Below are 22937 nucleotides of genomic sequence, written 5' to 3'. Positions count from 1 at the left end.
AAATTATCAAACCAGATTTTACTTGTTTTGATTATTCATTTCTACACACATGTATTCTGAGAAATAATTATTTTATACTCCCTTCCAGTGAGATTATTTTGTGAAAAAGATAACATTTTATTGCACTGATTTTCTACTTTCTTCAGTTTGAGAACCCCAAGAAGTAAAAATGAACCAGCATTTCACTGACATCTTAGGAGAGACCAAAAGTTTTAGTTCCATGTAGTCTTAAAAGTACATATCCCTCAAAGATATGTGAGTTATCCTTATAAAAAAAGAGTATACAGTCTTCATTATCCTCTTTATGAGTTTACAATATTCATTCTTCTTTCATTTCAAAATTAAATGACCTGCACAAAGTCACAGAGTCATATGGAAGTAATAGTTGAACTTCTAGTTAGAGCAGGCAGCTCTCTACCCTGGGGGAGTTGTTCAAAGACTTCATTCCTTCCCTTACACCCTTTTTATCTTTGATGAAGCTTAACCCAGATAAAGCTGTTCCCTACACATGTAGATTACACATGTAGGCTTTGATTCAACAGCTCTTTTCTTGTTCTTGACATGACTCAAGCACAGCTCATGGACATGGAGCTGAGTGTTTTCCTGAATGCTGTCAGTACCGCACACTCAAACTGCTACTTTGGTTTTCTCTGTGTAGAGACCACCCAGGTGTAGTTGTTTCAATTGTGCTTCACTTGGATATTTAATTTTTAATTCTAGATGTAACCTCAGACACAGCTAACACTATCTTAGATCTGTACAAAACAGTATCACAAAGCTTTTCTAGCTGTTTATGTAACCAGTAGAGGAAGTAAGTAATTGCAAGCAGTATGGTAAATAATGTGCACCTAATTATATCCTTGGTGGGACTCACTGTATCCTCTTTTTTTTAGTCTTCTGAAAGCATAAATATGTATTTACACAAATGCAGAAGCTCATCAATGCTAGTATAAAGTGTTCCCCAAAGCAGCTATTTGGTGTTTCTTTCATATGAGTAGTTTTTCACTCCATATGATTTTTTTCCCTTTAGGGCAAGGAAAAATAAGGGTTTCATACTCTCCATTTTTTGATGTTTGGAAATGTATGTGTGCACACATGCATGTGTACACATGTATATAAAAAAGCAGTTAATATTGCTAATTAAAAGCAATATCAATAAAAAGCCCATCATAGTAATCTCATTTTGTTGAATTTTCTTAGAAATCTTTAAGCGCATGGTTTTTATAACAAAATAGTTCTGTCAGTTTTTGTAAAAACTGTGAGTTAATGTATTTGCCAGCTGAATTGAAGCATTTTCAAATTGAAGTGATTAGGAATTCAGCTCCCTAAAGATGGTGTGTAATTCAGAAGAAAATGCTAGCAATTATCATTATTTGTGAATTTGCAATGAGGCTGTTGCTTGCACTTTTCATCTTGCATATTAACTTTCATGTTTAGGTTGTGTATTTTAGAATTGGTAGTGAAAAAACATAATTTTGTCCCAGGTCAGGATTGAAGTTCTTGTCAGAAAGAAAACTCTTCTTTGTGTGATTTGCTTCAGTGCAAGGATAAAGAGGTCTTAGGAATCCCTTGACTGTTTGCATCTCACCCCTGATCAAAGTTTTAGAAAGACCCTGAAGTTTCTCCTTCTTCAGTTACTACCCTTAAAAAGTATATCTTTAATTTTAGCATACAAGTCTAAATGTGTGGTCACCAGGACAGTAAAGTGAATGAACTGGTAATAAAGAGAAACTCTTCAACAAAAAGTCTCTATATCTCTATATGTTGTTTTATAACATTATGGAAAGGCATATGTAACCCCATATATTTTTTTTATCTCATACCAGGTATTTAATTGATTCCAGTGCAATGCCATACTTTGCCTTACTATATAATCAGTTATTTGCAGAAGACCAGTTATACTTTGCCTTACTATATAATCAGTTATTTGCAGTTTACCCTAGTTTTCCTCACTTGTAAGGGAGGTAGAAAGAAGGAAAAAGTAGCTATCGGGTTTGTTAGTGCAACAGCTAAAAAAAATTATTTCTCTGTTTCTGAATTTTTTGTAGTGCAAGTTGACAGAAACAAGTTTCAGTAAGTCTTAACATCATTAACTTCCTAATATCAGATCCTACCTTGTGCTCAGATTCCATGGCATTTTTGTGGGGCCTTGGTCACTTGGCTCAAACCAAAAAATTTCTGCTTGATCTCAAGGCAAACACCCATGATTTAACCTGCTACATACTGAAAGTATGACTTCATGCACTGTTGGATTGAAATGGGAGGAGGGAAGGGAACCAAATTTAAAAAATACTGCTCTAGGGAAGCCGGAGCCTGCATTTTTCCAGCAGCTGAGACTACTGGTGAACTTATCACCCTCTGGTGCTCATTGATGTGACCTGTTCTGCCCCTGAAATGTTGCTGTAACTCCTGCCTGTGGCGTTTGACTGTTGAACAGAAGGTGAAAAGATCCACAAACTCAGCTGTTGAAGCTTTGCTTTCAGTGAAAGTGGTCAAACCCCAAGAGAAGAAGTGCTCATGTCCATTTTTTGACATCTAGCAGTGGTACAAATAGAATATGACCAGATTCAACCTCTGCCTTATACCCCAGCACATCCATTGAGCAGCTAGCATTTGGTAGGTTCCAGGACTGAAAACTGTATTTTCACTGTTGTGTTTAGTAACCCTGAAGGAACCTTTCCTCTGCATTTGTTCCTTTGTATTTTAAACATCCTCATGATTTGTGCCAGTGAGTTCCACAATCCCGTTTTGCATTGTACTGAATTGTATTTTTATGTGCACACACTTTATTGTGTTACTTTTCAGTCTGCTGTATCACAGCCATATTAGTGTCCTGCATTTCTTAGGAGAAGTAATGAATGACCATTTCCTGTAGACTTTGCCTTGTCATTCTCAGTCACACATTCTGTTGTGTTTCACTTCCTTTGTCTCCTCCAGTCTGAAGACTCACAGTTTCAGCCCTTCATGTACAGAAACCATTCCATACCGGTGATCATGTGTCTCCCTCCATTATATCTTTCTTAGTTCCTCTGCCTTAGTGTGAGGTGAGGTGACCAGAACAAACAGCCAAATTTTAAATGAGGATGCATCATTTATATAGTGGTATAACAATGTTTTCTATTTTCTCTATTTTCTCATAATTGCTCCTATAATAATTTCTCTTTGCCTTTTTGACTGATACTGAGCCAAGTGCCCACGGAGTTCCTCACAGTGACTGCAAGGTCTCTGTGGATCAGAACTAAATTAGAGTCTTTATAACTATATATAGTTAGGGCTGTGTGTCCTCACAGGCACCATTTTGCATTATATCAACACTGAATATAATTTCCTTTTTATTGTGCTCTTGGAATTTGTAAGATCCTTCTGCAGTTCTTTGCAACTATTTTTACTTTGACTGTCCTGTTTTTTTTCTTTTCTTTTTCATCAGTAAACTTTGTCTTGTCACTATTCACTCTCTTACCCAGATCACTTCACAAACAGCACAGCACAGGTCCTTATGGGGCCCACTGGTAATGTTCCTCCATTGTGAAAAACAGGTGTGTACTTACACTTCATTTTCTTTCTCTTAGTCAGTTATGGAAAGTAGCATAGCACTTTCCCTTCTTCTAAAAATTGGCATCTTAGCTTCTGCCAGAGCTTTGATCAGGGACCTTCTCAAAAGTTTTTTTAAAATCCAGATTCACTCCAAGCAGAATCACTGTTTCCCATGTGATTCCTAACTCTTCCAGTGACCTCTAAGAGTTTTGGGAGGTAGGACTTCCCTCAGCAAAAGACAAGCAGATTCTTCACTGATTTTATATGTGTGTGGATATGTTCTAATCAGTATTTATAGCTTCAGTGGATTTGCCAGCTTGTTGGAATGCATGAAATAGAAGCTGTAGCAGCCAAGTTGTGCAGTTCCTCAAGCCTTTGCCTTGGAGGAATTTTTCATTCCCTGCTTTTGCCAGGCTATCTACAAGGGGCAGCAAGTGTGGCCAAGGACAGTGGTGAGCAGCTGGGAATAGCTGCCTCTTCAGCTGCTGGAGCTGATGGCAGTGAAACAAGTTCTGGGAAAGCCCTTTCTCTCTAGTTACTGCACTGGTACTCTACTGCTGTAATTTTCTCCCTTCCCTTTTAATCCTAAAACCAAAAAGGCAAGAGGAGTTGACAGATCAAGCTTCCTTGCAGGCAGATACATGTTCTCCTTTGTTGCAATCTGCTCTAATCAGAGAGGAGAAAAAAAGAACTAACTCTCTGTGAGTGAAATGGAACAAACCTGGATGTTTGAAATAATCCCCAAAGTGCGATTAAACCAAAAGAGGTTCGATGTTGATACCAAAAAAAAAAAATATTTTATTTAGTTGTAAGAGAGGGAAAGAGAAAGAAAAGGAAAGGAAAAGAAAGAAAAAAATAGAAATGGGGGGTGGGGGGAGGGAGGACAGCAAGGGTTACAGGGACAGATAGTAGAAGCATACCACCCCTCGTGGGTCCCAACAACATCTCCTTATTTTCCTCCATCTTCTTGGAGGTAAGGTTTCCCTGCCAAAAAACTATAGAATCCAATGGATTAATATATGTTTGGGCAGATTGGAACACACAGGTACCCTCCTGAGGGGGGCCAGTTTGACACTTTGAAGACTGTGGATCTGTTGCATCATGTAGTATCAAATGCAGTGCTCTGGTGCAGGGTGTGGAGACCCCTTTGGGGAGGGCCTTTGATGGGCCATGACACCCCCTCATCTGTGCCCCATGTGAATGTCCCATAGATGTCCCATGGCTTTCCAGGAGTGGGAGGTCCTGCAGCTTCCACATAGTGGAGGATGGGCATTCACTGCCTCTGACCAGAGGCTTTTTTGCCATACACTGGAAACCTCTCCTCCTCCTCCCCTTGGTGTCTGTACAAGCTTGGTAATTACAAGATAAAAACAAGATAATCCTGGGGCTATAGCCTCCACCCCTGAAGGTGCTGGGCTTAATCCTCCTGTGAAACTATTCTTCCCAAACCATACCTGCGAATAGTGTCACTTTGTCTTATCTCAAATCAATTTACAGTCCAGGGCCTCAGTCAGGAGCAAAGTGGTCTTCCGTGCAGGTTTTGTTAGACAGTTTTGCTAAAATAGGCAACAGTCCTTTGTAAAAATATTTAAGCCATAAACCATAGCATTTCAGTCTCCAACATACTTTTCCTCATTTCCCATTGATGCAGGCGTAGGGAGTACTTTGAGATGATGCACAAAAGAGAGTAAATCCTACTCTTAATTGGGAAATTTGCCATAGCTGCTTCAAGGATAGAAAGTTAAACTTGTTTTCAGGTACCACATGGGCTTTATTTCCTGCAGCTCCATTTCCTCCTGCATTTATCTGACAGAATCTAATTTTTTTGTTTTCAGACTGCAATTCCTTGAGTACTTTACAGTTCTTGCATTTAAAAATGGTCTCCCATGTATAAATGTCATGCTATATTTGTGTCAGTACTGTGATGTAGCATCAAAAATCAGAAACTTAATAAAGAAATTTGAGGGATTGAAGTGCTTGATTGCTTAAAAAAAAAAAAAAAGTAAAATTTATGGGGCAGTCGGACTCTTCAAGGAAATAACAATAAATTCTTTATAACATGATGATGATTCTTGTTCTCTCCTTTGCATGGTTTACTATGAAAATAAAAATCAGAACCGTAGAGTGGGTTGTCTGTACAGTCCAGAGAAGTGCTTGGGAAGATCTATTCTTGCTGGTTCATAATTCAAAAATAAACCACTACCTAATAAAAAAAGAAATTGCACATTCAAAGGCAATAAAAAAATAAAATTGATTGACTGCTATTTTAGATTGTGGAGCTCATTGGCATATGGAAGTCTTAAGGAATTACTGTTGAGAGTCCAGAGAGACAGTGGAGCACAGGAACTGTCAGTAGTGTTTAGAATTTTAAAAGAGATTCTTCATCAAAACTTAAGTTCAGTACAGTATTCTAAGAATTAAGCCTTGGAGAGAGGAGTTGGGGGTGAAAAGATGCTGAAATAAATGCAAACAAGGAAGAACTGGTTTGTTTTTATTATATTCAGTAGAGGGAAGAAATAACATCTCATAAACACCATTCTTCTGCAGTGTTTTTACCTCCAAGAAATACAAATGTTTGGTGCATTGGTACTGAGAAGGAAAACAACCAGCTCCATGAATATCCATGTATTCTCTCTAAGCCAGAGCCAGCTCTTCAGGATTCATAGACATATACAAGATTAACTGCTCTGCTGTTGTTAAGTCTGGCTCATTCTCCTAAGGCTATTTTTCCAGGAGGAAATTTTGGCCTTCTCTCCAGCTAGACAAGTGCAGCATCTCCTCTTCACACCCGTAAGAGAACAGGACTACAAACTATGTATGATTATAATTGTTGCAGACTGTACTCACTTGCTTTTCTGTATGTTTCCAATCAAGAGAAGTTTCAGCAAGAAGACAAGAAGAACCATTAATTCTGAGCAGTATGAAATCTGAAAACAAATAGAAACTCTGTAAACTTCACAAACATTTTAGTAGCTTATGCGTATTTATGGAAAAGGTACAGAGTTGCAGGACGCAAAAAAATAAGATATCTGGAGTTCTCTTACTTACACCATAAGTATTCTGTGTTTTCCTCACAGCAGCCTGAGCTGAGGGAGGAGGAAGATTTTGGCCTAAACAACAAAATTTCTTGACATTACTAAAGACACTGTCAGAACAAATCTGTATGCAGCCTGTGAGCCAGTTCAGGAGGCCTCTGTTGGTCCCTCACAGCTTAGTTCATGCAGTGTTTCATGCTGGAAGCCTTTGATGCCTGTACCAATACAGCTTTTGAGGATTAAGGATCGTTTAACAGAGGAGAAACTTTACTAGCTCATTCTGTGTCACTTCAGTGGGACTGAAACACCAGATATACCTCACTTTCCTCCCAATTCCCTTTCACATTGAGTCACACCTCCTCTGTGTGAATGGCACTGTTGCCTTCTGCTCTCCAACAATGGGGTTAAGCAGAATATTCCTGAATCTGAATCCTGACTTTATTGAATTGTCTTTGTGGTACAATCCAGGTTCCGGGTTGACCAATGTTAAGACAGAAGAGATATCTGAGGTGAAGATGGATGCGGAGTTCCGGCATGACTCAGGATATGAAGTTCATCATCAAAAGCTGGTGAGTGATCAAACAGTGCTTTCCACTTGTGTGTTTTGAGATGCTGATTCAGTCTTGAACTAGTGAGTCACTTATGGCCATGTTTTTCTTGAGTGATGTGGACACTGAAAGTGCCAACAAAAAGTTACCATGTGAAAAGATTATGATTTTTCTGGTTCTCTCTTCAGTGGGAGTAAACCTGGAACAATGTCACCAAAAAGGATAGAAAGTCACAGCCTTACATGACAGGAAATTCTGACAGTTCCTGTCCTTGCACTGCCATGTCACTGGATGTGTTTATGTGCTGGTTTTGTATTAATTGATATTTGGTGAGGAGAGAAGAAGCCACTCACAGAAATTATGTTTCTGAGAAGCTGCTAAGAGCTTCCTCTGTGCCTGGAAAAAAAACAATAGCTGGCTAGCTCTGAGAATTGACATCCTATTAAACCATTTAGAAGCTTGGTCCACCTCTGTGAATTCCATTTTAAAGACAGGCAAGCCCTGGAGAGCTCTCTCTTGCTTCTGGCCTTGGAAGGTAACTGGGCTCCAGTTGGGCCAGCCCCACTCTGCCACGGCCTGTGCAGCCTGGCGAGGCCAGGCTGGACCCCAGCGGTGGCCAGGCGAGGGACAGGAGGCCATGGGGCCTCAGCTGAAGCTGGGCTGGTTCACACTGCTGACATTTTGCTGACACCAAGCCCTGGCCCCGCCATCGGCCCGCACTGAGCCGGGGTCTGACGGGCCCTGGGAGTGGCTCAGGGTCGGGCCAGGCCCCCTCCATGGCACCCTGCCCCACCTCCAGCAGCTGCCAGGCAGAGGGAGGGGGAGCCATCAGCCCAGAGCTGAAATTGAAGGAAACAGGGGCCAGAGACTAGCCATGCAGCCAGAACGGCCACAACCATTCTGGCTGGGCCCCCTGAGTTCTTGGCACAGCCCCAGCACAGCCTGAAATCCATCACCGTGACTGCTTCAGCCACTTCCTGGCAGAAACCATCATGACCATCTGCAGGCCTGGGTGAGATATTAACTCTTTCACTGCACAGATGAGACCTGCAGACCTCCATCCTCCCCTCAGGTGAGGACATGTAAAAGACAACATGAAGACACCAAGGTCAGCGAGGAAGAAGTCAAGTCCCAGATGGGAGGAGAATGAGGAGATGCCCTAGTATTGGGGCTGTAAGTTCTTTTGGTAAGACCATGGAGATGGACTGCGATACACTAAAATATCCCCTTTAATTCATGAGAAAATATGGGGGATAGAGTGTTCAAACTGTAGATGTGAGCAGGAGTGTGTTGCTAAAGGACACAAAATGATTCACACGAACGCCTCTCAATATCGGAACAGGAAAGAAGAAGCTTTATTCTCTGACTCCAGTATTTATAGATTCTCGACAATGACCAGGGATTGGATAATTAAGTTACCACTTTCCCAAGCACACTGGACATAAAAAAGGTCCATCAAAAGATGTTTCTTAGAAGAAATGTGATTAACAACTTATGTTTATAGAACTTTCCTGGGAAAGTAACTAAAACTATGAAAACATTATCAGAAAGCTTTAGTTTTCAGGGTGACAGGGGTATCCATAATGAAGCAAAGTAGATGTTGAAGGAGCTGTGATCCCGTGAGAAGCTTGAACAGAGAGAGAAATAAGAGTGATGAAGACCCTTTGCCCCCAGGGAAACAAGAAGAAGAGAACCTCTGTTCCCAGACATAAAGATGATCTCAGAGATAGATGAAGAGAACCTTTGCTTTGAACAGCTCATCCTTAAAACAGTACCCTGTAAGCTGACATGGCCTGTTAACTCAGCTGTGGGAGGGCTGTGAAAATGGGAGGGGTGTCATGATTGCAGATTTTTTTTCCCAGGCTGCTGCTATTCATGGAAATTAAAAGCCACAAGAGAACTGTTTGTGGAGAAGTCTCCATGGCATGGGGAGAGAAAACTCTTCTCCCTACAAGAACTGATGAAAAATTATTGTAGAGGTAGTAACTGATTGAAAAATCCCAGGTTTTGTCTCTATGTTGTCAGTTGGGAAAGAAAATACCGGGTAGGGGGACGAAAGGTGAATCTGAAGGTTTTATTCTGATTATTTTTACTCTTTTAGTTCTGTTAATAAAGTTTTCTTTATACCTTTTAAGAATTGAGCCTTCTTTGCCCTCCTCCTAATTCATATCTCACAGCAGGAAATGAGTAAATAGTTTTAGTAAGTGCACTGGCAATTTTAGCCAGTGCTAATCCCACCACATTATTTGGTGCATTGGCCAGGAAACTCAAATTGGCAAACCTAAAACAATATAGCTTATGTGGAGAATACTTGTCCCACAGTCCATTTGTCTCATAGTCTCTCTGAATCATACAAGGGATACAGAGGAAAATGCTGAGTTAAAAAAAACCCAAAAAACAGAATGACACTCTTTCAGGAATACAGTCCTTTCCCCATCAAAGCAAATGATAGCATTGTAGACATGGAGCATAACCTTTCACAAGAATGGCTGCTTGGGATAAAAGGAGATTCTCCACTGGCCTTGATTTTAGTTTGTGTTTGGCTGCATCTGTGTGTTTTTGTTCCTTAAGGTATATGAAGTTATTAACAGGAGAAAGGCAGTTAGGAGCAAAATATTGTTCCACATTTGAACTGTGCTTCTTGTAAACATAAAAATGACAACCAAAAGCACTATGGGTAGGCAAAGCATCTACTAAAAGCTTTTTTTGGTCACTTAATAAGCATTGAAGAACCCAGACAGCAATGTTGACTATAGACATGTTCTGTTTCTTGTTTTTAAAGGTATATTATGTTATGAGGTTTCAGTTCCTGCTGAAACTGCTGAAACTGAAAATTCAGCTTTCAATATTCTGATATTAAACTTGAAAGCTTCTTTTCCTTAATAAATTCTCAAAGCTAAGTAGTGCTGAAAATCAAAATTAACATGGGATTCAAATTTGCATTTGAACTAGACAATCACTCTGTGATTGTGAAACGATATTCTGCAATCTCTTCAATGCCAAGAACTGGGAGTTTCCAATTTGATGAGTTAATCCAAAATGCATTGGCAATAATTTGGGAAAGTCTGACGTGCTTAGCTCAAATGGGTTAAACATGCCGATGGGGCAGAACTGTGCAGGGTGCAGAAGGGAAGAAATTTTCAGGATCGTGTGCTAGACAGTAGTTACTGGTTGTCATAGTTTTCAGCAGCACCCTTTAGTGTGTAAGTGGTTTGATACCATCTCAAGGAATTGGGTGCTGGAAACTCCCCATACCATGGTGGCTGATGGGGAGAGGGCATTGCAGTCCCTGCACATGGTAACCTGTGTCATGCTTAAAATGGGACCTTTCCAGCTTTTCACAGCCATTTTTTGCCATGCTTTTTACTGATAGGTACAACCACTATTTAAAAATTAGTGAGCTGTCTTGTAGGTTATCTTTTCAATTGAGACTGAGCAGGGATTCTGGTATTGCTGAGCAAGTACTGGACTGATGCTTACAAGGCCTTGCTTCCCTGCCATGCACCATGTCCTATCCAGTGTCCCTCTCCATTAAGCATTAATTCAAAAGCAGGAAGCAGAAAACACTTTGATCTGTGCTTCCATTCTGGGCTGTGGTATAATTTCCTGCAGCAGTCTCCTAAGGATATTGCTTTGAATTCAGCTGCACATTGTATTTTACATGCAGACCTCTGAATTGGGTTGAAATTGCATTTATTTTCTCCTTTATGGAGGCTCATGTTTGAACTATACATTAAGTTGATTTTCATGTCTCAGGGTGCTTAAGGCCTTTCTCTCTTGCACATGCATATTAACTGGGGCATTTCACAGTGCTCTTAAAATTGTATAGTCACAGAATTTCAGTCCTAGGCAGGTAAAATTCATGGAAAAAATTACTGCTTTGCACTGGCTTATGCCAACACTATCCATTGTCTGTACTTTAAATATTTATACTGCATGCTTTAATACCTTTCTGAGGAAGGCTGTGTTTATTAAAGAGTGGAAATGTTATACAGCTCAGAATTAGAATTCTCAGCTGGTTTCTTGCTTCTCTCTGCATTTTTGTTAAATACTTGTCAAAGTATTTAGTCTTCCAGCATGAGGTAGCCGTACAGTTCTGTGAATGCAATTTATTCTCCAATCCTTTTTGCCCATTTTGGTTTAAAATAATAACAGTAGCAACAGCAATAATAATAATAATAATATAATTAAAATAGCCTGCTACTGGCATGCAGACAGAAGGATTGTAATATATGCTCAGATGTGAATAATCCTATATAGTCTTTGAATATGGAACATGGCAATGAAAGCAATCACCCATTTTTCATACTTGCTCCTGCTTATAAAAGCCAGTCTTACTATATGCATAGTAAAGCATTTTGCTGTCCTCTGTTTTGCCTTATCAGTGTATAAAATTCAAGTGGATTTTCTCTGCTTTTCAGACAGCTGTTACCTCCTAGGTCTCACAGAAGTACATCATGCAGATACAGCTTATTCTCTTTACCCTGCAAAATCTTAACCATCTTCCTTTATTTTTCTTTTGTAGGTGTTCTTTGCTGAAGATGTGGGTTCAAATAAAGGTGCCATCATTGGACTAATGGTGGGAGGTGTTGTCATAGCAACAGTGATTGTCATTACTTTGGTGATGCTGAAGAAGAAGCAGTATACATCTATTCATCATGGAGTTGTGGAGGTAAGACTTCCAAGCATAACTGGTGCAGCACAGTCAACACACTGCTTTATAAATAATAATCTGTGAAGGAAGAAACTGTGGTTTTGGCTATGTGTGCATAGTTACATCCAGCAGCATGGAATCAATTTGCTTAATTTAGTAAATGCAAACACAATGTAAACCATGTTGAAGTGGGTGTAAAGCCACAAAACTTTCTTCTGCAACTATTCCAGACCAGTCATTTCATAAAGTGACAGTCCATTTTGTAAGAAATTTGACAGTAACCAATGAGAAGATACTGCACAAGAGAAAAAATCTGGTTTTACTGTTGGGAGCTCACACACCAATTTTTTTATTTAGCTTTAATGTTTGAGGTTGGCCCTCCTGTAGCTTGTGTTGTACACTGCAAGGATTTTCCCTAGACAGGTATTTTATTGCTCTCTGTTCTCTAAACAAGATTTTTTTGTTGCCATGAACAGCTTTGGATTTATGACTAATCTGTGATGCAGGATTTTGGTCTCTTCAGGGCTGAGCTCTTTTGGGAGTCTCGCTGATCTTAGTTCTGTGTCATGGAGAATACTCCAAAGGCATGTTAGGCTCTTGTTTCTCATGTTTATTAATATATTATCAAAAGACTTGGCAGGCCTTCTCAGACTTTCTGTTCAAGTTCAACTCATTATCAACTGGCTCAAATTGTCTTGAATGGCGCAAAATGGCTCTGAAATGTGCAGCTCTTTTATCTTTATACTCATTTTCATCCAATTAACAATAGACACATGTATTGTTTTTATATATTAACCAATAAATTTTCTTTATCTACTTGTGTAACTAAAACTGCAACTAACTTCTAACTAATCACCCTTTGTGCTCCTAAAAACTGCAGAATTATGGAGAAGAGAGAGGAAAGAAGGAAGAAGGGATAAGAACCACACCCTTTTTCTTTCAACTTTACTTTATTTACAAAACACTTTAAAATTTATATTTTTTACTTCAGTGATATATTATACTCTACTACTCTATATATACTCTATATATACTCTATATATACTCTACTACTTTCTATCTTCTTTTTTTTTTTTTTTTTTTAAATAAATCCTGGTTTACCCAGGGATATTTGGAAGCTTTTCCATCAGTGAGAAACAAAATTAATGCTTTTTGTTTGGAGGATAGGGCAAACAGAAAAATGTTTCTCTGTTTCTGGATTCCTACAATCTGAAACTCACATTTCTGAGAAACCAATAGTATATAAGGCTTATATAGGATTTTCAAGAAAAATCCTTGTCTCTTCTCAGTCTGCCAAGGGAGTTTGTGGTCAATTTACAGTTATTTAAAATATTTTATCTATTTCATGGCTTTAAGATAAAATCTCTGTAAGTAGAAAAACTTCATTATGAGAACTGGAAGAGGTTAATGTAATTCTTTTTCTTCCTATTTAGTTTTCTGTATGATGTCTGGTTTGCAGATAGTACTTGTATTAGTAAGCACTTGAGACACTTTTATATTTTTTCCTTTTAGAATTGTTATTTTACATTTTTGATTGAAACTGAAATCTTGATCAAGTCCATAGTTTATGTTGGTTTCATCTCGAGTCAAATGAACCTTGCTTTGGTCTTTCTGGAGACACACATGCTTCATGATGCATTTATTCCACTGTCTGGGATTATGAAGGGTCTTAAGAATTAATTGTGTAAGCCTTTGACTTAAGCCTGTGCTTGTGAATCCTTGTGTCCACGATGGTTATCCATGTGGTTTGAAACCTTCCAAAGAGACATGGTCAGAAGATCACCAATAGCATGGGGTGATTTGCACAGGTAGAAATCTGTCCAGAATTTTGGACCAAGAGGCAGAAAACAGCAAATAGGAATCCCAGCTTCAGCTTTTGATGTGATAGCTTTCAGCCCATTTTCAGAAAATTGAAGATTTTAGTATTATTCCACCAAGCTGGTATCTGCTGCCAACAGTTGTGCCACCAGAAATTCTCCTTTGGGTGAATTTAGTGAGAATGGAAAAAGCAGGAACCTTGCTAGGCCAAAGTCCTAAATCAGATATTGAGTGTAGACATACCATTGTTGCAGTGAGAGAGACAATCTGGCTTCTCAACCTTAAAATTCCAGGTGGGTTTTGCTTGATAGAATGATGTGACAAAGGCCATCCTGGACTTCTACAAGCTTTTTTTGGTAACAGTGAATTTGGAACTGTTGGCCTAGAAATAACATGAACAAGCTGAATAAGTAATTAATGCCAAAGTGACTTCATCACTTAATAAATATAAAGTGATTTTTATCTGTAAAAAATTTTACAGATAGAACCATAAAGCTTTAGCATGCAAATGTACGAAGAATATTGGTTGATTTATAGTATCACACTGCACATTGTGTTGCCTTATGGATTTGCTAGCTTGGCAGCCAGGATTCCTCCTTCTTCCTTGCTCAGTGGTCCTCACAGACTGCACAGCCTCACTGTCCCATCTTCTCGCCTACAAGAAAGGCATAACATCTGTTTTTGTCCTAACTTGGTAAAAATTTTGTAGCACTTGTATTTGGGACAAAAAAAAGCCACCAAAAAAACCCTTTTGAATTGATGCTTAATAATAAAATGTCTTCAAAATCAAGCTGTTACAATCTAAAGAGAATCAATTTATTTAGCTACTGCCCACCTCTAGTATACTGTGCACAGAAAGCATGGAAGAGCAAAATCACTTGATGTGAAAATAACTGTACATCAGCTCTAGCTTGGCTGAGTGTATTTTAACTTATTTGCCTCATTTTTAACTCATTGTTGTGTGTCAGAAGTTACTGTGTCAGTTTAACTCAGTGGTAATGGAAGATTACAAAACAGGTCTTGTTCCACCTGTGTTCTTGTCTTCCAAAAAGTTACCTCTGTTGTGCACTCCCATTTCACTATGATTTTTTTTATCAAAATAAGTTATTAAAAATCCTGTTAGCCTTTTTTTAAGCTCAGAGAATAGATATACTTACCCTATTTAGAAGTGTCATTTTTTCCCTACTCTGAGAATAAAAATGTTCCAAAGTTGTTCCGCCTCCCCAGGAAAAAACCTTTCATAGTAAAGTAAAGAAATGACTGAGATTGAAAATTACTACATGTGCACACAGGGGCTCCAGCAAATGTTTTGAAGGTTTTTTTTTGCAGGTGCACCCACCCAGCTGTCTGCAGGAGATTATTTTCTCCATGAAAGCAGGTGGCAAAACAGGGATTCTCACATCTGCTGGAGATGCACTGGGCAACCACTGACTCTCTCAGGTTCTTCTCTTTGAGGATGTCCTGTTCAAAGCTCATTTGCTTGCTGACAGAAGCAGGACCTCCAGCAGTGACAACAGGAGGGTTTTGCAGAAGGGAGCAGAGATGACACTGAAAATGCTGAAGGGGATAGGTGGACAAACAGTCTCACAAGAGATTATCTACCTGACTGAGGTGTTTTTTCAAGAGACATCACGTCATAGAAAAGAGAAGTGTTGAACCAGAGCACCTATGCCTTTTACATGTTCAGCTTCTGCCACCTCCATAATGGGTGCTAAAAGCTTTTTTTTAAATGGTGAGGGGCTTTGGGAATTTACTGACAGGGAGATAATTGGGTTCAAAACATGTCATTTGGCAGAGTGGTACCTAGGGCAGAGGTTGTAAGGAATGTGAAGAGTTTGGTAGCATCAAATTGTGTAAAAGAGAATAGAAGACATTCAGGATGAGTGATAGCACATGTAGGTTGATGGTTAAATGGATTACCCTGCAGCAGAGAGCTACAGGAAGGAGATGAGGTACCAGCACTAGTTATTTTAAAGGCTGAAGGAGAAATTAAAAAAATAATTGACTAAGATGGCAAATGGGAGCTTCACTAAATCCCTTTTATCTATAAATGCCATATTTCAGAGTTTATTGGAATTTCATTGGAAACTGGTTTTATCAAAACAAAATTTTTTAATACCATAATTGTGCAAAGGCATTAAAATTTCAGTCTTTTTTAATTATCCTTTCTTTTTTTTTTTTTTTTTCTAATCTGTTTTTCCTCCTTGATTTTCTTCCAAGTGTCTCGTCAGTTCTTTGGTCTCTTCTGCCTTGCAGTTTTCTTGACTTCTTTTTAATTTATAGTTGTCTCTCACTCCATTTCTTTCTCACAAGCAGATTATGCTGTGTACTTACCACATTTTCTAGTCATGAATAAGAAAAGCTGAGTGAAAGACTCAGACTAAAATGAGTGACAGAGTTCAATACAGTATTGTTTGGAGCTTAAAGACAGAAGTCCAGGACACGTTTTGGCATCCCCCTCTGATGCATCCCAGCCTAGTGGGGGAGCCTCCTAGTAATGAAAATGCTCTTGGGCAGGTATTGATACATATGGAACACTGGTCTGTAAATGCCAGAGCTTCATATTGAGTTTTAATTTTATGCTAGAAGAGAATCTGTTAGTAGGATTAGTGGGAATTGTGAGACTCTCACTTCATGGTATGAAGATGCTCTGGATGCTCTGAGATAGTGGTGATACAGTGTAGAAGAACCAGGGCTGACTGGGTGCTGTAGCAGCCCTTTCAAGAGTGAACAGAAAGGTGGCTTTTCCTCTGCACCTGCTTTTGTTTTTATTTTCCATAAGTGCTGAAAAGGCTGCAGGAATATTTGCCATGTTCCTCCTTTGTTCCTGCCTTCACAGGAATGTTCACAACAACTTCAGCAGCAGCAGAATGCTGTTAATGCTGCTAAATTAATGAGTCCTCAGGGTGGGGATTAAGCCTTTGGCACATTAGTATAAAATCTATGCAGAATGGGTTTGTTAGACCCTACTGCTGTTAAACTGCTGGCAAAACAAGTGCTCTACTGAACAGCAATAGCATGGAGGGATTGCCAGTAAAAGATTCACTGCATATGGATCTAGATGGTGTATTTTTGTGGAGGGAGAAGTTGGCAGCCCCCAGAAACGACAGGTAAAGCAGCAGAAAGCAGCCCGGTCCCTGGGGCAGTGGCAAAGGTTAGTTCTGTGAGGTGTGGGCCTGTCCCCATCCCTCCCCAGCCCTGCTGCCAGTGTAGGGGACACAGAGCAGCTGGCCCAGACCCTTCTTTAAAATGCAAGCACAAAGCTGTACCCAGACTACTGAGAATGGCTGTACAGAATGTCTTGAGATTTGGGAGTGGGAGGTTGAAGAGGAGACAGACTGTGAAAGTCCATTGGGTCCTTCTCTCTTTGATAGATCAAAATTATTGTTGATAGCCAGGCTGAGTACTTGGCATGCACATAGGCTGGCCAAGGAAAGCTTGCATCCCTCAGAAGAACAAGATTGTCACTTTTGGAGAGGGAGGGGCCAGGGAAAGGAAAAAAACTATTCCCCTCCACAGTTTCTCAAACAGGGGAGACAAAGCAAGAGCAACATCTAAGTATGCTCTTGCTAAAGTGTGCTTAGTGTGACTTAAAAACATGTCACAGGAGTTGAAGAAATAGGTGTTTAATTTAAAAAGAAAGAGAAAGAAACCCTGTGAATGGCAGTATTAGAAGTCCAAGCTACATTGCAGAATTTGAAACACAAGGAGCACAGTCAGCACAGCCCAGTGATCCTTTCTGGCATCCTGTTCCTTGCCCATAGGAGTCAAGGGATGCTGAAAATCTCAGGGCTCCCAGCTGTGAAGAATTTCACAATAGCTGGTGAATGATACATATATAGAGAGCAATATATAACCTTTAAGTTGGATATTTCACAAGAATGTCTAATTATTGTGTAAGAAAAACATCTGATGGGAGATACAGTGTTGATTTAAAATGCAATTTGAGAGTCAGGACATAAAAAAGGATGAAAAATAGATCAGACTTGGGGTTAGCAGTTAACCTGAGTAATCGAATGCATGTACCACACAGAGAACCATTTCTTAAATAGCAAATAAAAGAGCATATAAAGTAGATATGGCTCTGAGAGGAGCCATTCTGTGGTGGAACTGTAGGAAAGGTGGTCAGAAGTGTGTTGTAACCTGCAGCAATGAAGGAACAGCTGCAAAAATAAACTGAACAGCCTGTGTTAGTCCCAAGCATGGGAAGAAGATACCTTCAGTCTTTCTCCAGGGTATCAGGGAACAACTTACCAACATCTTCTCATTAGGCTGAGATATTTCCAGTATTTCAGAGTAGATTTAAAATTGGTGTCAGACATCAATACTTCTTCTTTGCCTTTTTATTTAAAGGTTAGATAGAGTAAGTTGTGGTTTCTTGAGAGAATACACTTTCCTTTCTTAATGGCTAGTTTGTTGCTGAAGGTGACTTGCTGTATTTCCAAGAGGTCACTACTTAGAGGAATCCACAAGAAAATATTTTAACATTTAACAGCAGAGTTTTAGGCACCTTCCTGATTATAGACACTGTAAAATTCACTTCTTACCGTTGCTTTTAGGAGCTGTCAAACACTGGAGACATAGGTAGCAAATGAAATAACTGACAAGCAGACAGTTTTCATAGGTGCTTAGCAAGATATCCATGATTTGGTAGGTTTTGAAAACACAACTACTGAGCTCATACAGCACAGGTAAAATATGTAATTAAGATTTAGAGGCAGTTCTCATCCACTCTAATTTGATGGAGTTTTATATTATTGTAAAGTTCAGTGAAGGAAGAGAGATACAGGTATTCAACAGCAAAGTCAAAACTGAACTTTGAGCCTGTCTTCTAAGTAATCAAGAAAGGTCAATTTTTGTTAAGTGTAAATACTTAAACCAGTGCAGACATGTCAAGTTTTTTGTTGCTAAACTAAACCAAACTCAGCCTTGGAGGCAGAGCAGTTCTGTGTCCCTGAGTGAAATGGGATTTTTTGCTCACCTTGTGCCTGGCTGCTTGGGCATTTCCTTGCTACCCTCATTTTATCTTTTCCAATTTATTTTTTGTTTTGAAACCACCACACCTGTGACAGATCTGGGAGCACAGTGCAGACAGAAGACAGACTCAAGCCACTGCCTTCATATTTTTAATGAGCTTTTTCTTCTGAGACCAAATTGATCCTAAGTATAGATATTGATATATATATATATATATACTGGGGGGAAGAAATCTCTTAATGGGGGACTAGCAGAGAGAGACAAACGCCATCCTCCTTTTTTGTTTGGAGAGTTGCTTTGCAAGCCAGACAACAAATTCCAAAGCTGGTACTGCTGGCTTTGGTTAGCTGGTTTTGAAGTCCTGGAGTTGTTCTTGGTGCATTATCATCTTCTGTTCAAGAAGTGAGCCAGAGGATGCTTTCTTCCCAAACACACAGGGTACAAAGTACATTGGATGGCTGTCAAGTGGGGAAATATGGGGTATGCTGTGAATTGAGCAGGAATGTGACCCCAGTTGTCCCCTCTCCTGACAGGTGGATGCTGCAGTGACACCAGAGGAGCGCCACCTTTCCAAGATGCAGCAAAATGGCTATGAAAATCCCACATACAAGTTCTTTGAACAGATGCAGAACTAGGACATCATAGCAGCCTCATGAGTTGGACAGAAGAAAAATTGCTTCACTGCCCATTGGTGTTCAGTTATAGAGTAATGTGGAAAGAAAGAAAAACACTCTGCTTTATTATTTACTCATTCTCGCCTTTTGACAGCTGTGCTGTAACACAAGTAGATGCCTGAACTTGAATTAATAAAATCAGTAATGTATTTTCTCTCTTTCTCTTTACATTTCATTATTAATGAATGTTTTTTGTGTACTGTAAAGAGGTTAGCTGTATTTAACTAGTGCATGGATAGATTCTCTTTCCCAATTATTTATCATGTAGCTTCCTTAGCCAGTTGTATATTATTATTGTGATTTGTGACAAAAATTAAGTCCTAGTTGAAACATGCTTTAAGAATTGATGGGGGATGCTTTCTGTGTCTGTGGGGTTTAGCTGCTTCTCTTTGCTGAGCATTTCTTTCTGATCACTATGCATTTTAAAGTAAACCAACATTTTTAAAAAGTATTTCAGATGAGTTATTGAAATTCTTTTCCTCTGCAGCTGCATTTTATTGTACGGATTGTTGCTCCTGCTGTATTAGTGATGTAGAAATCATGAGCATACACATTTGTTTCTTTGTGCCTGTTTTATGTGCACACTTTAGGCATTGAAACGTAAACTTTATTTTCTTTTCCATGTATCTTTTTGATCTTAAAAGAAAATTATTAAAAAGAGTCCCTGTTAATTGTGAGCACTTCTGGGGAAAAAGTGCCTGCTGGCCAAAAATTAATGGGTGTCCTCTGCAGGATGATTGTACAGAGTCATTGCTTATGAATTGATAGCTTTCTACACTGTGTTACATAAATAAATTAAGAAAAGAATGTGTGGGAGTTTTCTTTGGAGGCAGAAGACGAAGAGTTCAGAAAGCCATTTAAACAGGATACATAGGTGTTCACACTTGAGTGAGCTGGGATCCTACAGAGACTGTGGCACTGACAGTTGGACCAGAGCAGAAGGAAGGCAGCAGAGAGACAGGGTGGGGAGTGGGGAGCACCATCTTTGGCACAGCTACCCCTCTAAGATATTTTTTTCTTTTTTCCTATTCTTTTACTTTCAGTTTGTATAACAGTGTTTTAATGTAAATAAATACATTTGTGGAGGAGCCCTGTTGTAGTAGTGCGTTTCTGTGCCAACCAGCCGCCCTTGTGCAGAGGAGCACGATGTGGATGACTGACCCACCTCTCACTTTCCTGGTCATCCCCTGGAGTGATTTACCAGCAAGCTCTTCCCTCTCCTCCCTGCACCTCTGCTGGCTTTCTGGCAAGATCCATGCCTTGCAATGTGCTATATTGGTGAAGGCAAGGAGTAGCCTCGCAGGCTGCATCCAACCTGGTTCTGCTGCCTCACAGTGGGTGCTCAGGAAGGGTAGGACAGCAGCTCTAGGAATTTTTTCTGCAGGAAGAGGGCAAAGCCTTTGGTGAGCTCTGGTACATAACCCCCAGCCCAGCATGTTCTCTCCATTGCCTGAGAGCTTCCTTCAGCTCCTGGCCATCCAGGAACACTTTTGTGGCACAGGGAGAGCACAGTGACTCACACCACGGGGCTCACCTGCCAAGAGAGATGAGACTACAGTGGGTGAATGGAACCTGGGGATCTTTAAGATGGCTTTTGTACCCAGCCCAAAGTAAGGACTCCTGTTTGAACGTGGAAGTGGGTTCTGGAATAAAACTGGAGGGGTGTGTTTGTGAAAAATAAAGTGGATTACTGTTTCTCTACAGTGAATGGGTTACATAAAGCAGGACTGAGGGAAGAACTAGGAGCAGAATAGAGACTGCATAATCTCTTCAGGGAAAGCCTCCTGTAACTCAGTTTGTGTGCAAGCCATGGCAGTCTCTTCTTCAGCCTCACTGCTGGCTTTTGTCTCGGCAAGCAAGATGAGGCATGGCTGCAGTCGGGCCGCACAGCTCAGGCAAATGGCTGAGTCACTCCCAACTTCAACAAGGAGAAAATAATAGTTTCCAGTCCTGTTACTCACTAGTCCTTCCCCATACATGATCTTACACAAAACCTCACCTGCTCAGGTAATTCACCTGCTGGCCTGGAACACAGCCATGCTGGCAGACTGGCCAAGAGGGATGTTCAGTCAGTGAAGGAACAACCAGGTCAGGGAGTTTCAGAAGCCAGCTGTGGAGATTCAGTGACACCAACTACTCTGAACCAGTAGTGGGAAAAGAGCTTCCTGTTGCCTGTTACCAACCAAGTGTTTATTTCCTTTGCTTTTCCACCCCTACTGTGTCAAGGGAATTCATCTCAAGGGATCAGAGCCCTGGAAATGGTTGGTGTTATTTGCAGGCCCTGGAGTAGCAGTATGTTACAAAAAATTTTAAAAATATCCCAGGGGATTTACCATCTCCAGTTTTAAAACTGAACTGGTTGGGCCAGAATAATGTGTGATGAGCAGAGGCTTTCAGGCCCCAAACTGCTCAAAAAAAAGATATTTTACAAATATTCAGGTTTAAGTCTGTGTCTGTTTGTATAGGTATATGTGTTATATAGGTCACACATATCACCTAGAAAGGAATACTTAAGACTGTCTTCTGTGCGCATGTCCAGTATCATAGAAGAAGATCCCACTTTAGGGGGAAGGCAGGATGCAATTCAATTTAGCCTAGTCTCATTAAAGAGGGATTATCAAAATTCCTTTTAGATGAAGCTGGAGTAATCCGTAAGATACAGAGAGGCACTGGCCTTTAGAGCAAATCCTATTTATAATACCATAATCCCATGCAATCCCAGTTATAGAAAAATGCAATTGCTTTGAACACCAATTCCCAGACAAACAAGCCTCCTGGTGTGGGGTTATGTGTCTAGTGAGATACTGGTGCTGCTCTTGCTACTTGTGCATGAGCTGTTAATAAATTGCTGTTTTATGCACTGATTAAGTGATCAGGTTTTATGATTCCTTCCACACACATCTCCTGAAAGAAAGACAGTAAATGCACACCATGGTATGCATGAGAAGCACAAGACGTGAAAGAAGTTCCCAAAACTTCAAGAGAAACATTGCTCCCACAACTGCTCCCAACTCTGGAAGGTGATGTTCCCAGGTAACAATGGCAGCATCCTGCCCACCTCTAGGCATGCAAGCTCCTTATTGTGGAAAGATTATATTAGGTATGAATAAAAAGAGTTTGACAGGCTCATAAAGTAGAAAAGCAGAGGACAGTAGCTGAATGTCTTGCTTCTAAGTGTGGGATTGATTTGATATCACCCTCTTCAGCAATAAACCTGTCAGGGCCACTGCATGCAGCTGTGGGCTGGAAACAAAATGCTATTCCCCAGCCCTGAGGAAATTACTCTTGGAGGGGTGGAGGAATAAGTAAAATAAAAATATCCCTGTCTGTTGAGTTGATATATTAAATGGGAGAAGTTTTCTAGCCTGTCCATTTCAACGGAACGTGGTTAGAGAGTGTTTACACTTCAGGTTCATCAGCAGAGCTGGTTAGGGTGGTCCTTGGAAAAGTGAGTTCCAGGAAGGGATGAGGGCCATCCCAAGCTTCCTCAGCCTCCTCAGCTTTGGGGGTATGCTGGTGATCTTCCTTTGGCTGGCTTGTGTTGGCTTGCTCAAGTTAATGAGCACCAAGTGCAAGGTGAACCTTCAGACATTTTCAGGCACATAGTAGTGGAGCCACTCTAAAAAATGTGCCATGCTCTGTATCCAGTCTGTCTCCAAATCAAACTAGAGAACCAACATTTGGGAATACGGTTTAG

The 22937-nt window shown here is 40.1% G+C and overlaps 1 protein-coding gene across 9 annotated transcripts in view; it reads left to right on the top strand.

The window, feature by feature from the left end:
- APP (amyloid beta precursor protein) overlaps positions 1–20328 on the top strand; it is a 233010-nt gene extending 212682 nt beyond the window's left edge. For all 9 annotated transcript variants that reach the window (XM_086883391.1, XM_086883392.1, XM_086883389.1 and 6 more), the window contains 3 exons: positions 7038–7138; positions 11643–11789; positions 19100–20328. In XM_086883391.1, coding sequence (XP_086739517.1) covers positions 7038–7138; positions 11643–11789; positions 19100–19201 — 350 coding nt within the window. In that variant the 3' untranslated portion in view covers positions 19202–20328. The remainder of the gene's footprint in view (positions 1–7037; positions 7139–11642; positions 11790–19099) is intronic.
- The last annotated feature ends 2609 nt before the right edge of the window (positions 20329–22937 follow it).

This window comes from Cyanistes caeruleus, chromosome 3, assembly GCF_971803275.1.
Source record: "Cyanistes caeruleus chromosome 3, bCyaCae1.hap1.1, whole genome shotgun sequence".
Taxonomy (NCBI): Eukaryota; Metazoa; Chordata; class Aves; order Passeriformes; family Paridae; genus Cyanistes; species Cyanistes caeruleus.
The sequence above is the reverse complement of the archived record's forward strand: the minus strand, read 5'-3'. Positions and strand labels throughout refer to the sequence as shown.